Consider the following 16711-nt stretch of genomic DNA (forward strand, 5'->3'; position numbering starts at 1 on the left):
GTGCCGGGCATGTGGACCGCATTTGGCATCAGTGGCGCGCAAGACAAGAGCCAGATGGTTGGCGCGGATGTCGCGGTGATCTTCATCATGAAGCCGAACAACAAGGTCACAGTCGCGGACTTCTACTTAACGGCCAAGTCGCAGGTGGGTGCTTCTGTGCCGCGCTTTGGCAGCCAAACAATCATATTACAGCCGTCAGCACAAGTAACACGAACGCTCCGCAGACTGGCCTGGGCCAAACTGTACTGACGCCAGCGCCGCCAAGTGTATCTCGGTACGTTTGCCGCGGATGGCGACAGCTGGAGCTGTCGACAGCAAGCGCACTCTCTCCGCCATTCAGACAACACACGCGAAAGACAAGTCGACCACTCAAATCGAGCAGCGCTCCAACGATCTTCAGCTGCCGCTAACATGTACCGAGATAACACTTCGCGGCGCTGGCGTCAGTACAAGTTGGTCCAGTGCAGTCTGCGGAGCGTTCGTATTAGGCGTGCTGACGGCTGTACATCGACTTGTATTTACGATATACAGGCGATTTCACAGAGTGTTTTGGTTAGGCGTTTTTGACGCTCTGCTCAGCACCTATGTGGGGCAGGATTGCATATGCGCCCTCCGCCCTGCCGCAAGCGGCTAACCGAGCGGGGCTCACGCTCCAAAGCGGAGCGTCGCTGCCGTTACTACTAGTGAGGGGCATAGGCGTGCACAAGGGGGGGGGGGGCGGAGTGTAGGGGGCCAGCCGCCTTCTTTATCATCTAAAGAGAAAGCGCCAATTCTGCCCCATACCTTTACTCAGTCGAACCTTTCACGTCATTTTTAATGCACAGGGTTATGGCATGCTTCCTTCCGATAACAGCAACCAAAGGCGCCTGATTTTGCATTGAAAGAACTGTTTACTTCCCACCTTTAAAGGGTCACTAAATGGAAACAATGAATCGGTGTATATCGATAAATTGTGCTCTGAGAACCCTGATGTCGTTAATTTTGCCATCATAGGTTTATTAATAGAGGAGAAAATCAAGTTGACGTGCCTCCTCTCCTCTAATGGAGAAGCCAGCCCACGCCTACATGGTGAAGGGTGTGGATGCGCGCGCGCCCACCTTCACGCGTGCGTCGACTCCCCGCATATTCCAAGATGGCCGCAACACGGAGGCTCCGAGCGAGCGTTATAGCTGCGACACCTCTCCGCAGCGGATCACATTGCGTGACGTCACGCCTGGCTCACTCGTGCTCCGGCGGCTCAATGTCACTGTGACGTGATTATTGACCTTTGGAGGTGAAGCGTAGCAGTTTTTGCCGCCAAAAAAGTTTGATGGAATCATTGTGATCTGTCCAGTAGGCAACTGCCACGTAAAAAGTTTAATAAAGATTTAAAGTGTAGTACTGACACGAATTTTGGAAGTTTTCGTTTTGTTGCTGGAAATAAAAGCACTAATGTCGAGAGTCCTAAAAAGAGTACCGTGGTGCCTCCAATCACATTGAAAGTATCTTTGATACTACTATCTTAAAAAAAAAGTTTCGATCTCAATATCAAGGGGGCGTCCCCCCCCCCCCCCCCCCCCAATCCCCTAATCACCTGAGGGGGCCGCAAAGTCTGCCCATACCTTTACCTAGTCGGACCTGTACCGTCAGTGTTTGAAGTGGAAGGTTATGGTCATGCAGGTTTTTGACGATAATGGCGGCCGGACGACCACTGATGTTGCATTCCAAGAGTTGTTTCCTAACCCCATTTTTAACCCCGGAAAGCCAGGAAGCAAAGGCAGGACGACGGGGAGCACGTCATCGCTTCATTTTCATATTTGCATCCACTGCTAAGCTTGCTATCGTTCGAACCCGACCAACTTTAGGGGGGGGGGGGGGGGCTGTGGTAAGACTTCGCCCCTAATGAGGAATCCTGCGCATGCCTATGCTCATGAGCAAAATGTAAACTCTGATAAAAGGGGCGGCAGCATCGTCGTCCAGTAGTTTTCACAGCGTGGAACTGGCGAGAAATTTTTTTTTATCAGGCATTGGACATCCTCGTACAGCGTTACGCTGAATGAGGATGGAGAAAGGCGTCTTGAATAAAATTTGTGCAAACGCTGCTTTTGTTGTGTATGCAGTGTTCCGCGTCCAGCGGCGTTTGTGCGGACGACAAGCAGGGCGGCAAGGACGATCTGACGGTCACGTCGACGAACTACGCCAACGGGATTGTCGAAGCCGTGTATTCTCGCAAGCTGAACACGGGTACGGACGCAATCGATCAGTCACAGTTAAACCTCGGTATAACGAACGTAAGTGTAACGAAATTCTCAATATAACGAACGAATAAATCCAACAGGCAATTAAACGAAGGAAACCATAGGGGGCATTAATTGTTGTCTTTTAACTGCAGCGTAGTAATTATGGCGTAAATTGGCATGAATTAAAGTGGGCGAAACATTTTTGAACTCACAACCTTCGAATACTTCATTTGGTTTTGTCTAACAACGAAACGAGCCCCTAAAATGGTCCCCTTCTTTCGTTCAATATACGAAGTATTTCGCTTCCCGCAAATTTATGTCCGTGGTAACGAAGCGCTTTATCCGTGGCTTAAATATAACGAATTTTTAGTGCTGCTTCAGATGAAGGCATAGGCGGTAAATTGAAACTTCTGCTGGGATTTACGACAGTAAGACGTTCTGGTGGGCTAGTTGGGTCATAGCTTTTAGACGTTATTAAACTGCGCGAAAAGACGAGTGCACAAGTAACAAACATACAGAACACCACGAGCGAAGTGGTGTTCTGTATGTTTCTTACCTGTGTCCTCGTTTTTCGCGCAGTTTAAAGGGGCCATGACATCCAATTTTCGGCCATAATCTGTTTTATGTGGATTAATCCTAATAAGCTGGCGAAATTTTAGTGCATTTGGTAGGGCACTTAATTTATAATCGAATATTTTTATAAACACGCGAGCGGCCCGAGAGTCAGGCAACACTGGTGCACTCGCGAGCCGTGACGTAACAGGCAGCTAGCTGTGCAAGTGTCTGCATTGCGGCGAACGATATTGTTCCGTGGTCAGCTGCACGTGATATCGATATATTTTAGCTTTCTTCAGTTTAGCACTGAAATTGAACGATGTGCAGTGGCTGAAACTTTAGTAGAAGAAGACGGCTACGTTCCGTGCTGCACTTGACGTCACACGCGCCATGGCAAAATGGCGGTTGCCGACGGTGGGCGGGGTTTACCGCCGGCGACTTCTAGGGCTTGTTTTGCACTGAAATATTCTTTTACGGCGCACTTTTGAAATCTGTATAGGCATAATAGACACTCTACTTCGAATTTTCGCTGAAAACCACAAATATTTGGGCGACCGTGTGTTGGCCCCTTTAAGGGGACACTAAAGAGAAAAACGATTTTTCTCGTATTAGTAAATTAGTCTTGCACGATACCGAAATCATCATGCTTGCAGCGAGAAGACGCTTGGTAAGTTAGAACTTGAAGTTCTCGCACCAATCGCGTGACGTCACAGATTTTGGCTATGTCTACTGGTGCCTACGTGGTTCCTAATCGGTAAATATGAAGTAGTACATTGTCCTCTGAGGGGGCCGGGCACTTAGCATAACAAGTTTCAAAGAAGTTCGTTGAGCCAATGTGGCCGAAATACGAATAAAATATTTTGAAATCCGTCACGTCACGTGCGAAGATTTCAGCGCGAAGTTTAAACATGAAACTTTAACCTTGATTTTCTCTTCTATTAACGAGCCTATGATGGTGAAATCAAGCACAATAGAACTTCCAGAGTATAATTTATCATTCTAAACTGATTCATTGTTTCACTTTCGTGTCCATTTAATAACGTCTAAAAGATTTACGATACCACGCGATCGCGCTAAAAATCACGTGACGCGAAGGGTTCGCTTAAAAGCCATTGGTTGAGCCGGAAGGTCACGTGTTATCGCTTTGACCAATCAAGTGTAAGCTCGCGCATTTAAATCTAGCGGCGTATTTACCACACCACGTGATCTCGCTAGCCAGTCACATACACTCGCGCTCTTCGCTGTCCGGCGGTTCTCACCGCGGGGAACTTAGATTCTTTTTTCGTTCACTAACATTTCTCCGCCTTGCAAGATTCAGCAGAAGGGACATATTCGTCGTCTTGTTGCGTTCTATTACGCTGTAAAATAACTGCTTAACCCTTTCAGGCCCACATCACTTCTGCCCAATGTAAGCAACTGGTTTTTACAATTCGAGATACGCATGATTGTGGTAGCCTAAAAAAATGAAAGAAAGAAAAAAACTGCTCACACTTTTCAATCAACAACAGTTAGTGACCAAATTATTTAACAATTTATTAATATTTAATAAGATTGCGATTATTGTTTAATAATTAATTACGGTGCTTTAAATTATTTGGATGGGATAGAACAATACCGAATAGGCAAAATTCAATTTACAATACCGAACTAAAATAAACGTCCTAGCTGTGCGGAGTGAAAGAAGCTGTCTCAGCGATTTGCAGGAACCAGTGCGACCGCTTCTATAAGTTCTTCGGTCACACGTGAGCTCACTTTCTTGTGTGTACCAGGTTGTCAACATATGTAGAGCAGATACTATGAGTTCTATAGCGGAGGAACATCGCATTTTTTTTACCAGGTGGTTGCTGACTTGCCTAATAATTGATGATTCCAGTTGGAATCAGTGAGCCTGACAGAGTTAAACGCGTTGTTGGGCTAGTTGGTTCATACTGTGCAAAAAGTAATAAGGCAGCGCAAGGCGAATAAAACAAGAACTATACAGGCAAGAGCGTCACTTGCAGCTGGGTTTATTCGAAGAACGGTTCCTTGTTATACCGTGCACCCAGATGGGCAGTTACATTTGCGCAGAAATCATGCTCTGCAAAAATTGTGCTTCTGCTCTACGCAGGGTGACAGGCGTATATCACTGATACAGATATCTCATTTCTCAATAATAGAATATGCCTCCATTAGTTCACGTGCAACGGTATTGCTCCTTCCTAGTATGTGAATATTTGTAAGACCCGTGACTCGTGAACTGATGGAGCCCTATGTTATCAGTGCGAAACAAGATGTCTGTATCAGTGATACCCCTGTCACCCTGCGTAGAGCAGAAGTACAATTTCTTGACGGCATGGTTACATAAACATGTGGTTGTACCTTATTGTTCTACGCAAATGTAACTGCGAACCTGGGTGCACTGTATCAAAAGGAACCGTTCTTTGAATAAACCCAATTGTAAGTGACTTTCTTGTAACGCGATTTGAAGATTATCGCGCAAACATCGACTAAATACAAGAGCAGCGCCACAGTCCAGAATCCTCTTTCGAGGAGAAGGAGGTATCAGGCAAGCTTTCCTCACATTTTTCGCTGTTCCTTCGCTGGTCACTCTCGTCTGAGGAAGGCGCTTTTCCTTTTCTTTTTGCTTCAGAGAACAGGCAGTGATAGTACCGAACACAACGTATTCGGTACTGCGAGGAATCTGACGCTCCGATGTTTCATCTTTATCATCTGCGAAGACAAGAGCGAACCGAGCCTACGCTTGATCGCAATCAAGTGAGTGTTTAAAGTAGAGAGAAAGGGTGGCGAGTTCGGCGTGCGTGGGGGTGGCTGTTGTAGCATCGAACAGCCAACTAGAGAAGGAAGAATACGAATTTTGATTTTCATTGTACCGAAACGGGCCACTAGGGCTCTGGGACGCTGGGCAGGTCGACGCTCGCGCGATATCATTCAAATCGCGCTAGACTGTATACCTCTTGTTTTCTTCGCGTTGCGCGATTACCATTTGCGAAATAACTCCTGCACAGTGGGCTTCTCGTTGTTGCGTCTGTCGTCACGTTGCTTGTGTTGTCCAGAGGTCTTGTTTCGTAGTTTGATGGCTTGACCGCAGGCGACAAAAAAGACAAGCAGATACCGCCCACGGGTCCAGTGGCGGTGGTCGCTGCACAGGGACCCACGAACGTCGGACAGCCGGACACCGTGCTCTACCACACGAAGATAGTCACCAGGCGTGAGTACATGCCATCACACGTACTGTTAGCTTCGTCTTGAGCGCCTCCTCCTCCTCACAACCACTCTTCCCTTTAATTAAAGGGCCTCTAAACCACTCCGTACGAGCGAGTGGCTTCTTTGATCTCGCCTCTTATTTTTGATAAAACACGTGGACAATGTCAGCACTAAGCGTTGAGCCTATCAGGATTTTGCGCTTTTCGGCGCAGTCGAAAACGCACAAAACGAAGTGAAATCTATTAGACTGGCTTATCTGGACATCTGCAGCAGTTCTTTAGATGCAGGCAACCATACCATTTCCATTGGCTGTGTTAGTACCTTGTACGTCGCGTCCTTAACAGTGCTGCGCACGTAAGGACGCCGAGTTTCGCATAGCGAGCGAAATGTCTGCGCAGGCGCTGTATGTAAAACGTGGCGTTCTGATGTATACGCCACGCCATTGTGTAAGCTACCTACACGGCACTGGAACCAGGGTGTCGCTACGAAATGTTTTTCGTTTCGGTTTTAGTTTCGTTCCATTGCAAGAAGTTCCGTGCCGTTTCATTTCCGGAAATAAAAAAAAAATGTTCCGTAACGTTTCGTAACAGTGTTTTTTTATGCAAAAAGTTGAAGTTAAGGTTGTCATAAAAAACACTGGATTCGCCATATAGTTACTTGCCCTCCTCTTAAGAAAGTGGGACAGAGGTAAAACACGTTCTTCAGAGGAGCGGAGGTAACTGCACCACGAATTCCTACCACTAGCACAGACCAGGATACCCTTCAAAGTCATAGTATTTGTTTTCTGAAAAGTCAATTACGATCTTTTTTTAGCGGGCTCAATGCTTTGTGTCAAGGGAGTGAGCACGATCTCAGAAGCAGCGCGTCATTGAGTGTACTCTCTGATGTGCGAGACCACTGTTCCGAAGCATTAAAGTTAATTTCAGTGCATTTCCAAGCAATGGGGTGGCCCTGTGGTAGAACACCTGCTTGCCACGCAGACGGCCTGGGTTTGATTCTAACTCGAACCTAAGATTTTTCGTATTTATTTTATTTGCATCTTTCTCGATTTTTCGGTCACGGACAAGATGATGATTTTTGGCTCACAACCAACAACGCCGACACCAACGCCGACGCCGGCACCGGAATTTCTGCGGAACGAGCTCTTTAACGCCATCGTGTTAGTATCAGCAAAGGCACTACTAAACTCAAAATAAATACACAGAACCACGTCTGCTTGCGCGTCTCACACACGCAAGGCAAGTGGACTCTATAAATGCCACTCGTGTTAAAAAAAACTGTAGCATGTGCCTTTAGGTAACCAGACTTCTTTTTAAAAATCTGCTAAGCTCAGAGAAACTACCAGTATTGTTTTTAAAATTTTCACTTGAGGCAGAAAGCTCAGGTTGTGCACGGCCTGAGAAAAGGGGGCATGGTTTCTTGTCAGTTGGCCTCGAAAACCTGGTCCTTTTGACTGAATCAAAACGCAGGAAAATGTGCTGTGCACTGGGTATTAAGGAAGGCCTTATGATTCCAAGAGCAAACAACCAGATTTCGATTTTTTTTTTAAATTTTACCCTACCCTGTGTCCTCAAAGGGACAGTAAAGAGAAACAATGAGTCGGTTTAGATCGATAAATTGTGCTCCGAGAACTCTAATGTCGTTAATTTCGCCATCATAGGTTTATTAATGGAGGAGAAAATGAAGTTCAAAGTTGCATTTTTAAATTTCGCGCCGAAATCTCCCGGCGTGACGTCACGGATCCCAAAGTGTATTTATCGCATTTTGGCGCCATTGGCTCAACAAAATTACCCCAAACTTGGTATGTTAAGTATAGCCCCCTAAGAGGACAATACTTCATTTTTACCGATTAGGAACTACGTAGCCCCCAGTAGGCGCCGTCAAAACATGTGACGTCACGGCGAATGGTGCGGAACCTTCAACGTGGCGTCGCCACCCACATTGTTTTTGCGCGTTTTCTCGTGGTGTTTTTAGGTATCGTGAAAGTGTACTTTACTAATATGAGAATAATCGTTTTACTCTTTAGTGTCCCTTTAAGAAAAGTGTAATACTATAACGCATCGAATTATCCACTTGGTCGACCATTGAATAATTCACTCTGCGTCTTTATAATGCTGCGTAGAGCCCGTCATGCTGGAGTTCGGCCGGGCCCCGAAGCGCAACTGTCCGGCGCTGTCCGCGCACCAGGCGCCACCCCCGGACAAAGGCAGCAAGCTGTTCGGAGGTCGAGACCTCTTCAAGAAGTACAACATCGACACGTTCACCGCCCAAATCGGACCGACGGCGGGAGAACGCGGCTACGAGGCCATCACTGGTGAGGACGTCTGTCATTAGGTTATTTTTTATTTATTCATTCATTTTACATACCTTCAAGCGCCAAGGCAGTGCAGAAGAGACTAGCGTGCACACGCATGCGCAGGCAGGGTTCCCCATTAGGAGGGACGAAGTTTCATCGTACGGCGCATTGCACTGACCGTAGAGTTTTCTGCAATAATGCAACGAAAGTCTTCGTTGTGCTGAACCTACTGAAGCGCTCCCTCTCGGCGCTCGTTAGTGTCATGATACAGCACTTCCTTCCCCTCTCCCAGACGTCGACACCGCACCCGCCAACGAAGTTCACTTTCTTTGTCATCTCTTCGTGTGTATGTCACCGACGTCACTTCCGTGACGTAAATGACGTCAGTGAAGTTTTGGTGGACCTCGGCATAAAACACATTCGTGTTAAAATGAAAATGAAGCGATGACGTGCTTTTCATAATGGCTTAATCTGCCTTTGGTCCCTGACTTTCCGGGGGCAAAGATTGGCAGTAAACGGTTCTTGCAACGCAACATCAGGGGCTTTCCGCTGCTATTACCGTCAAAACCTTTCATGGCTATTACCTTGCTCTTTAAATGACGGGAGAGGTCTGAGTAAAAAGTACGGGACAGACTTTGAGCCCCCTTAGGTGTTAAGAGGGGGGGAGGGCGCCCCCCCCCCCTCGTGCGCACGCCTATGGGTACCCTTACGCAAAACGATAACAGAATACCACAAGTCCCTACCAGCGACAAGTTGTCTTTCCGTCCACTTCGATTTCTTTATATTTATTTCATGATTACTACACCACAGTCGAAGACTACAAATAATGTCCCCTATAACTTCGTTGGCCTCATCTTGTGTTCGTTTCATTAGGTTTTAACAACGAAAATGAGCCCTTGATCAATTTCCCTTCTTTCGTTAAAAGTTATGTAATGTCAGTGACACGCGCGCCTTACAAAACTGGTGAAGAAAATAAGAAATGTTCACAAAAGAAAGAAAGCAGGAAATGTTTAATCCCGAGTAACAAGGTCACGAGGGCCCTCCGCAAGCCAGTCATACGCCTTCTGGACATCGGCGAATTGAACTGGTCGAAGCGGTTCAATGGATCAATGTTCAATACACATTGACAGTTCAGGCGTTTCAATGCACATTGGCTGTTCAGGCGTTCAAAGCACATTGGCAGTTCAGCCGGTCCAAATCACGTTGGCGTGTAGGCCTGCAAGCAATGACAGGAGAGTCGTGAGCCAGGCCGCATAACCGCTTCGGGTGGTTCACGCGCCATTGACTCATGTAGCCACCAATGGCAACTATGCTTACGGGGGACGACAAGGCGCATGGGCATGTAAAGCCATGCAGCGTCGCTGTAAAGATTTGCTGAGGTTTAACTCTGTCAAACCTAGTTACAACGAGTGAAGGGTGCAATTGGTTTGGTTTTTGTTTTTCTAAGACTATGCACATAGTGACTCATTAAACCTTTCCCTTGTCACGTGGTAGCGCCGCGGCGAGGCTCCGAGCGAGAGCAGTTGCGATGCCTCTCCGCAGCGAATCACGTGGCGTGACGTTACGTGCTATGCGCTTCTCCTCTTGCGCTCGCGTTACGACGCGCACAGGACAATGGCTGGACTTACAACTGAAGTTTACTAAAAGAGGTATTGACTAGAACACCACCACGCATGTGTAATGGACCAGCAGCAGTAATCATGCAAACTAACCCGCCTTACGACGTGCAATACAAGGTGAAATTATAGTTTTTGCAGAGAAATTTCTTATCTGCTAAATGGACTACGTGTTTTATCACAGGCCAGGCTGGCTGGGGCATCTCGTGGTGGATCAACGGCGAACTAATTCCCGTGCTCCACGTGGAACGCGGCAAGACGTACAAGTTTATCGTCGAAGGTGGCTCGGACTCGTCGAATTCGGCCCGCTACCACCCCTTCTACATCACCGACAGCAGCAAGGGCGGCGGCTCCAAGGAGGAAGCTGCGTCCCTCGGCAAGCCGGTACGCTGTCGCACTCTCTCGTTCGAGACGGCGCGCGGCGTGAAACGACAGGCTCTCTGTCGGCTCCCTCTGGTTTTGAAAGAAGCTTTTATTGATCACAGAATTTCGGTGGCGGCGTCGTACGAGAAATAGTACGGGAAGCTTGCACTACGTCACGCAAAGCTTGGCACAGCGACGCACGGGCTCGTCGTCGCTCGCTGGGCAACCTATTTCCCGGTTTCTCTATATTTCTCTATAGAGCTTGGGCGCCCTTCTTTGTTTCTATTTAGTTTACTCTTTCTTTTACTTTTTTCTCTCTGTTTTTTCTGTTTTTTTCCTTTATTTCTATTCCTCTCTTTTCTTTCTCTTTCTTTCTTTTTCTCGTTCTCCCTTATTTCTCGCTTGCTTCCTCTTTCTTTCTATCTTTTCTCTCTTTCTTTCTTTCTTTCTTTTTTGGTTCTCTCTCCTTCTCTTTCTGCGTTTCTTTCTCTCGATTTCTCTTTCCCATTCTTTATATGCTATGCTTTACTCTCTCCCCTCCACGTTTCCATCCTCCTCACTTTCACATCTCTCCCCTCATCTCACTTCCCTTTCCCACCCCCTTGTTATACGTACTATACAAGGCATCCTCATCTTTAGTAAACCTGCGGGGAGCAGTGGGATTTGCCCTATTTCTGTGGCACGTACCCGTTGATGATGAATTCTCCGGTGTAAATGGACATTTGACGGCCGGCTCTAACAATTTCGCTGTTACAATTAGGGCACCTTCGCACTGGTAGTGCCCAGCCTGAAGGAACAGCTGAGCTGGGCGGCCTTCTTAGCATAACAGCCAAGCCTAGCCTAGCGAGAGCCAGTTAAGCCTAGATATAGCCATATGAGCATTGAGAGGGGAAGCTAAGCCTGGGAAAACCAAGTTGAGCTTAGGAAATCTAAGTTGAGGCTCTCTCTATATATTTATTTCGCTTTCTTTCTTTCTCTCTCTCCTTCTTTCTCTCTGTCTTTCTCTCTCTCTCTGTTTCTCTCTATTAATTTCTATTAATTTCTATATATTTCTCTTTTTCTCGCCCATAGCAGCGCAATCATATCGTTCAAATAAATGCTTGTTCTGCTAGCGTGCCTGGATAGCCGAGTTGTTACGGCGCTCGCCTTTGGACCGTGGGTACACGGGTTCGAATCCCGCCTCGCGAAAAAGAATTTTGCGTCATTTTATTTATATCTTTTCCTCCTCTCCGCGTCTCTTCTGCTCCTTCCTTCCTCTAACGCGTTGCTAGGCGACGGATGGTGACGTCATCGTTCGGCGAGGTTCTTCTACACACACCGAACGGCCGAACATCTAAACAGCTTGGCTATTAAAAGGCCCCTCACTAGGCCACATAAGCAATTCTGATTAGACACTGGAAGTTGTTGCGTGCCCAATGAAGAGCGTTGTACCGCAATAATTTTTCAAATTGGTTCATTGCGAGCTGAGAAAACGAATATTTTGAAGCGGTGCGAACCCATGATGCGAGGAAGCGAGCTTGAAACCCATGCCACTTGCCCCGTCATGCGCACGCAAGGTCACGTGCGCATGACGTGCCCGAGCCAGCACGAGCACGCGAGCGGTGTTGTGTTGTTTCGGCGTTCTCTCCGGTGTACTGCCTGTTTCTACGGGATGGATCGCTCAGTGCGCGCACGTTTGGAGAAGCTGGCACTGATCATGGAGCCTTAACCGCGATACACCGCGTCGCACCGCTGGAACGATGCACCAGGGACGATACACCAAAAACGCGCGAAGCGTTCGCAGGGCTGGCGTCTGCACGACGCCGAAACGGCGAGAACACGAACGAATGCGACACGGAGGCAGACTATAGTCTCGCGTCTCGCTGCGCTTCGAAGTAAAAAAAAAAAAAACAGAACACGCACACATTGTTTGTGTGTTTTATTATTTCTCTCAACTTTCATTCATCTATTCAAGCAACAGATTACACAAATCACGTATGTCGCCTTGAATAATTCTCGCAGTGTCACGTACTACTGTGGGGGACGTGAGAGCACCATTGTCTACGTAGAGGAGCGACGTCAGAGCACAGATGACTACGTAGGACCCTTCCTTGTTGTACGTCATCCCCTCGATCTTAGGACGTGCACCCGCGAGCAGGGCAAGCGGCATTCAGTTTGAAATTGCACCTCTTTCCGCGGCGCGTAGCGTTGCAAATCTTGGCAGACGTGATCGTGAGCACCCATTGTACCCATGCATTGCACTTGTCAGCTGGAAATGCTCAGACCTGGTGAGGGGCCCTTTAAAACCTGGCGCCCGCGAGCGCTCCGAAATGCGGCACCTGCGCATTTTTTATGCGCCGTTTTCCAACAATCCGCCTTTTCCATTTTCCTGCGCTGCCCTTAGCCGTTCTGGTAGAGCTTTGGTAGGGGTAGGGTCTAGTAGGGGCTCCGACAACCGGCATTGTCAGAAGCAAAGCCTCCGAGATGGAGGGATGTTTCGTGACTTCTCCGCTAGGGGAAGGGCGCATGCGCCACGGCATCGCGAAGAAGGCGGATTGATGCTCTTTCGATCGTGGGCTTCTCGGCGATCAGCCATTTCTGATGTGGCAATCTGGACCCTTTTTCTCACACATACAAAAAAAACGTCTTACGCTAAACGCTAGAAATTTTCGCTCAGAGAATACGTCATTCAGTCACGATGCGGGACATATCGTTAGCGAAGCGGGCTGACGAAAGAGAAAGCCTCTACTTACGGAAGAGAAGTTCTACGAATTCGGCCCCCTGATCTTTTATCGAGGTCGCATGTCATTTGACGCTGCCACATTCGATTGTTGTCTGGATATGAACGCATGACCGTCATTGTTGCCTGTCGCAACGGAGGGGTTGCGCCGCTAAGCGCGTGGATGAAGGTCCAATTCCCGGCAGGAACAGGACGGCGACCGAAGAGACGCAGACTATAGCAGCGACAGAGTCGGACATGGAGCACGAGCGAGAACGAAGACTATTGCGAGTGCAACCCTTTCGTCAAGCTCATCAACACGACGGAGGGAAGCGGCGAACGGCGCGTGAAGGACGACTTGCTGAGCAGAGTGAGACCTAGGAGAAGGAAGGCAAAGAGGAGGAGAAGAAGAAAAAATATCAGGAGCCCTTGTCGTATTGGGAAAATGTGGACAAGCGATGCTCGGGTGTGAGTGCCTGACGCACTACTTCTATTTCTCTCTCTCTTTCGTTCTCTCTTCCTTCCTTTCCCGTTCTCTCTCTTTCTTCCTTTCATTCTTTTTTTCTTTCTTTCTTTCTCTCTTTCTCTTTCCTTCATTCCCTCTTTGTTTCCTCCTTTCGTTCTCTCTTCCTTTCTTTCTCTCTCTCTCTCTTTCATTCTTTCTCTCTTTTTTTCTTTCTTGCTTTCTCTCTCTCTTTCTTTCTTTCTTTCGCATTTCGCAATGATGCCTCCTAATTTTTCTCTTCCTCCATGCTGAAAATTGGATCTTCATCCACGGCTTAGAAGCGCAACACTTACGTTGCTACAGGCAACAACGACCGTCATGCGTCACACATTGAAATGTGGCAACGTGGAATGACGAGTCACGTCGATAAGAGATCAGATTGCCATACCAGAAACGGCTGATCGCAGACAAGTCCACCATCGAGAGAGCGAGCAGCAGTTAGTGGAATACAAATAAACATGTGACTTGCACACCTTCGAGGGCCTTATTTGTGTACACCCGTAATTCTGTATACTCTTGAGTGCCGGTTATTTTTCTTTTTTTTCTTTTTTCCTTTTTTTTTTTGCGGTCACACCTGCATTACGAAGTTTTGAGGCATGAAAGCGCGCTTAACAAAAAAAAAATATCGCGAATACACACGTGACTTTATCTTAATCAAGCCCGATTTTAATCCTCCTCCTGTCGTCTTTTTTCTGTTTTTCGCCTTTTTTTTTTGTCAGGGAAATCTCCTGCTCGCTGGCGTAGTCCTTGACGCTCACAACAAGGTTGACGTATCCAAGGGTAAGCGTGACATTTTGACGCCAGATAAATCTGCTTGTCTTGCCAGCATGATCAGCCGAGCTGATCAACCTGGCCGTTTTGTCCGTGACGCGAAAACAAATTATCCTCATCATGAACTGGCCCGCGTTCTCTTTGTCGTCGTCTTCTTCATCTTCTGCTTCGCTCATATCATAATTAGCAATCATAATTAGTATATTAATTTGCAATTAATATACTACAAAATGTCACAAGCTCCCTTATGCATTTGCCTAAGACGACTGGAAGGCGAAAGCCATCATCTTTTTCTTCTTAGTCTATTGTGTTAATCCCGCCCTAAAGGTTTCCGCACTCAACGTGGTTTTGCACTGCCTCTGGGATCGGAGGAATTGGAAGCTTTCCATACTCGCGGACAACTTTTCTTGGCAATGAAGCGAAGGCTACAGAGCCAAATCGCGAGTATCCTACCGCTCGTGAATGTAGTCCCACAATTGTGTCCGTATTTTCTGCGTGAGGTATCAAAAATACTCCTTTATTTTCTACATGTGCCCCTTTCAGACAGGACGCAGCTCACACTAGCGAGATATTTTCATTTGTTTTGCTTTACACGTTGTCACTTTGCGTTTTTGAAGGCGTGAGAAAGTGGCGCCTTTTACGTGTACCTCAAACGCCAAGCGGCGTCTGCGTCGATATGCAACGCTGATTGCGCGTAGCCATCACTTTGCACAGGGGCGCGAAACGCGCGCCATACCGGACTACTTCGCGTAGGAGTACATGTGCAGAAGCTCCGCCCCCGTAGCTTTCCCTTCATTGCCAAGAAAAGTTGTCCGCGAGTATACACCTGACGGGTTTTTGCAGTGCCTCCGGGATCGGCCCACCCTGACCAAGCGAGGATGTCATGTGATGACGTCATAAATTGGCGCCACGTGACGTCACGTCATAGCAACGTCGCGATATGATGACGTCACAACTTTTGTCAAATATTGTCATGATGACGTCACTAGGTGACGTCAACACATGATGACGATATTGTGCATCACTGACGATATTCGTGTTTGACGAGGCATCTAAGGCTTACGCCTTAATTATGTCCCCTGTAGCTGTAGGTGGCTTGCACTGACGTGGCGGAAGCAGCCACGTTGGAGCACCAACATGGTGGGACACGAACTTTGTGACGTCACGTTAGTGTCATCAGTACATCGCATGCTGATTCCTTGGTTATTCATGCACGGAGGCCCAATAACATTGCAGCGACGTCGTTATCACGCTGAAGCATGTTAGTCGCCATGGGATTGCACGGCCTCGACGTCATCTAAGCCGCCATGTTGCAGCCATGTCTCGCGTCCATGACGTCACGTGCAAGCTGTCAATACCTTACTTGACTTCATTGTCTGATGGTTTCATTAGGTTGTAAAGGAGAGCTTTGTAACTTCGCATTCTTTTTCCAGACGGACAGGGCATTGTAGCAGTGCTAAACGTTATGTCCAACTATCCATACTATGAGATGCGATCTAGCTTCTAGATTTGAGTGTGGACACATCAGCGATAAGCCCAGAGCAGTTTTTAGAAGGTCTTGACGACAAGTGTTGAAGCTTGAATCACGTGTATCACAATGTTAAACAGCACGCGTCCCATAGAAAGCGGCCGAAAACTTCAGCGCATGGGTGCAGTGAAGAATACGATGTAATTTTCTTTCCTGTCGTTCTCAAACTGCGAGCAGCTGACTGCAAGGCCGGATTGAACTGCGTTTTGCGTGGTCAGCATAGACAGTGCACGCGCGATTAAGTTTATCTCGTTTTCCTGCAAACTCCAATGCACTCTCTAAGCAAAAAATGAAAAAAAAAAGGTCGAGTATTTGGGAAGTATTTCTGCCACGGGACAACAATTCTCATCTGGCTTGCTCGCCTTTCCTTTCTTAAAATCTCGGCCCTCACGCCATTTTCATATCAAGAATGTTCTGTCACGCTGATAGCGCGCGCGCAGTTCGTGACCGGGAAGTGCCCGAATCGCGGGGATAACGCTATAGGTAGATGACGATATTGTACTCCGTTTCATACATCACGTGTAACACTACGGATGCTAGCGAGACTTCTTGCAGTGGGTGCGTTCGCACCAAGACGTAGCCTAATAATTTTACCACCCGTAATACGGCTTTGTGTTGTTTTTTTTTTTTCGTTTTTAGATAGATTGAGTAACAAACGAAGATGCTTTGTGCCTTAGAAATAAATAAATTCCGTTATTTACACGGTTGCCAATAGGTTGTTCTACGCGTGTTTTCGTATCATGACCTCCGCGATCGGTTCCGGTAGTGCGCAGCCTGAGCCACTCGCGGAGGCCACGTTTGCAACGGTGAAATCCAAGCGTGAGACGCACGGACTTGCACACTTTGCTGACCAAACTTCTTGCATAGCTTCTACATCGTTGCACCTCATGTATGAATGTATAGTTGCGTGGTATAAAAGCTCCCCCAAGTTAATACTCAGTTTTTCTTTTTTCTTA

At 47.4% G+C, this 16711-nt stretch overlaps 1 protein-coding gene across 1 annotated transcript in view; it reads left to right on the forward strand.

The window, feature by feature from the left end:
- Window positions 1-16711, forward strand: part of LOC119375056 (uncharacterized) — a 90678-nt gene that overhangs the window by 69208 nt on the left and 4759 nt on the right. Inside the window, exons 26-31 of the mRNA XM_049411137.1 lie at window positions 2-144; window positions 2100-2223; window positions 5863-5982; window positions 8101-8292; window positions 10075-10274; window positions 14176-14236. Of these exons, the coding sequence (XP_049267094.1) occupies window positions 2-144; window positions 2100-2223; window positions 5863-5982; window positions 8101-8292; window positions 10075-10274; window positions 14176-14236 (840 nt within the window). The remainder of the gene's footprint in view (window position 1; window positions 145-2099; window positions 2224-5862; window positions 5983-8100; window positions 8293-10074; window positions 10275-14175; window positions 14237-16711) is intronic.

This window comes from Rhipicephalus sanguineus, chromosome 11 (genome assembly GCF_013339695.2).
Source record: "Rhipicephalus sanguineus isolate Rsan-2018 chromosome 11, BIME_Rsan_1.4, whole genome shotgun sequence".
NCBI classification, from domain to species: Eukaryota; Metazoa; Arthropoda; class Arachnida; order Ixodida; family Ixodidae; genus Rhipicephalus; species Rhipicephalus sanguineus.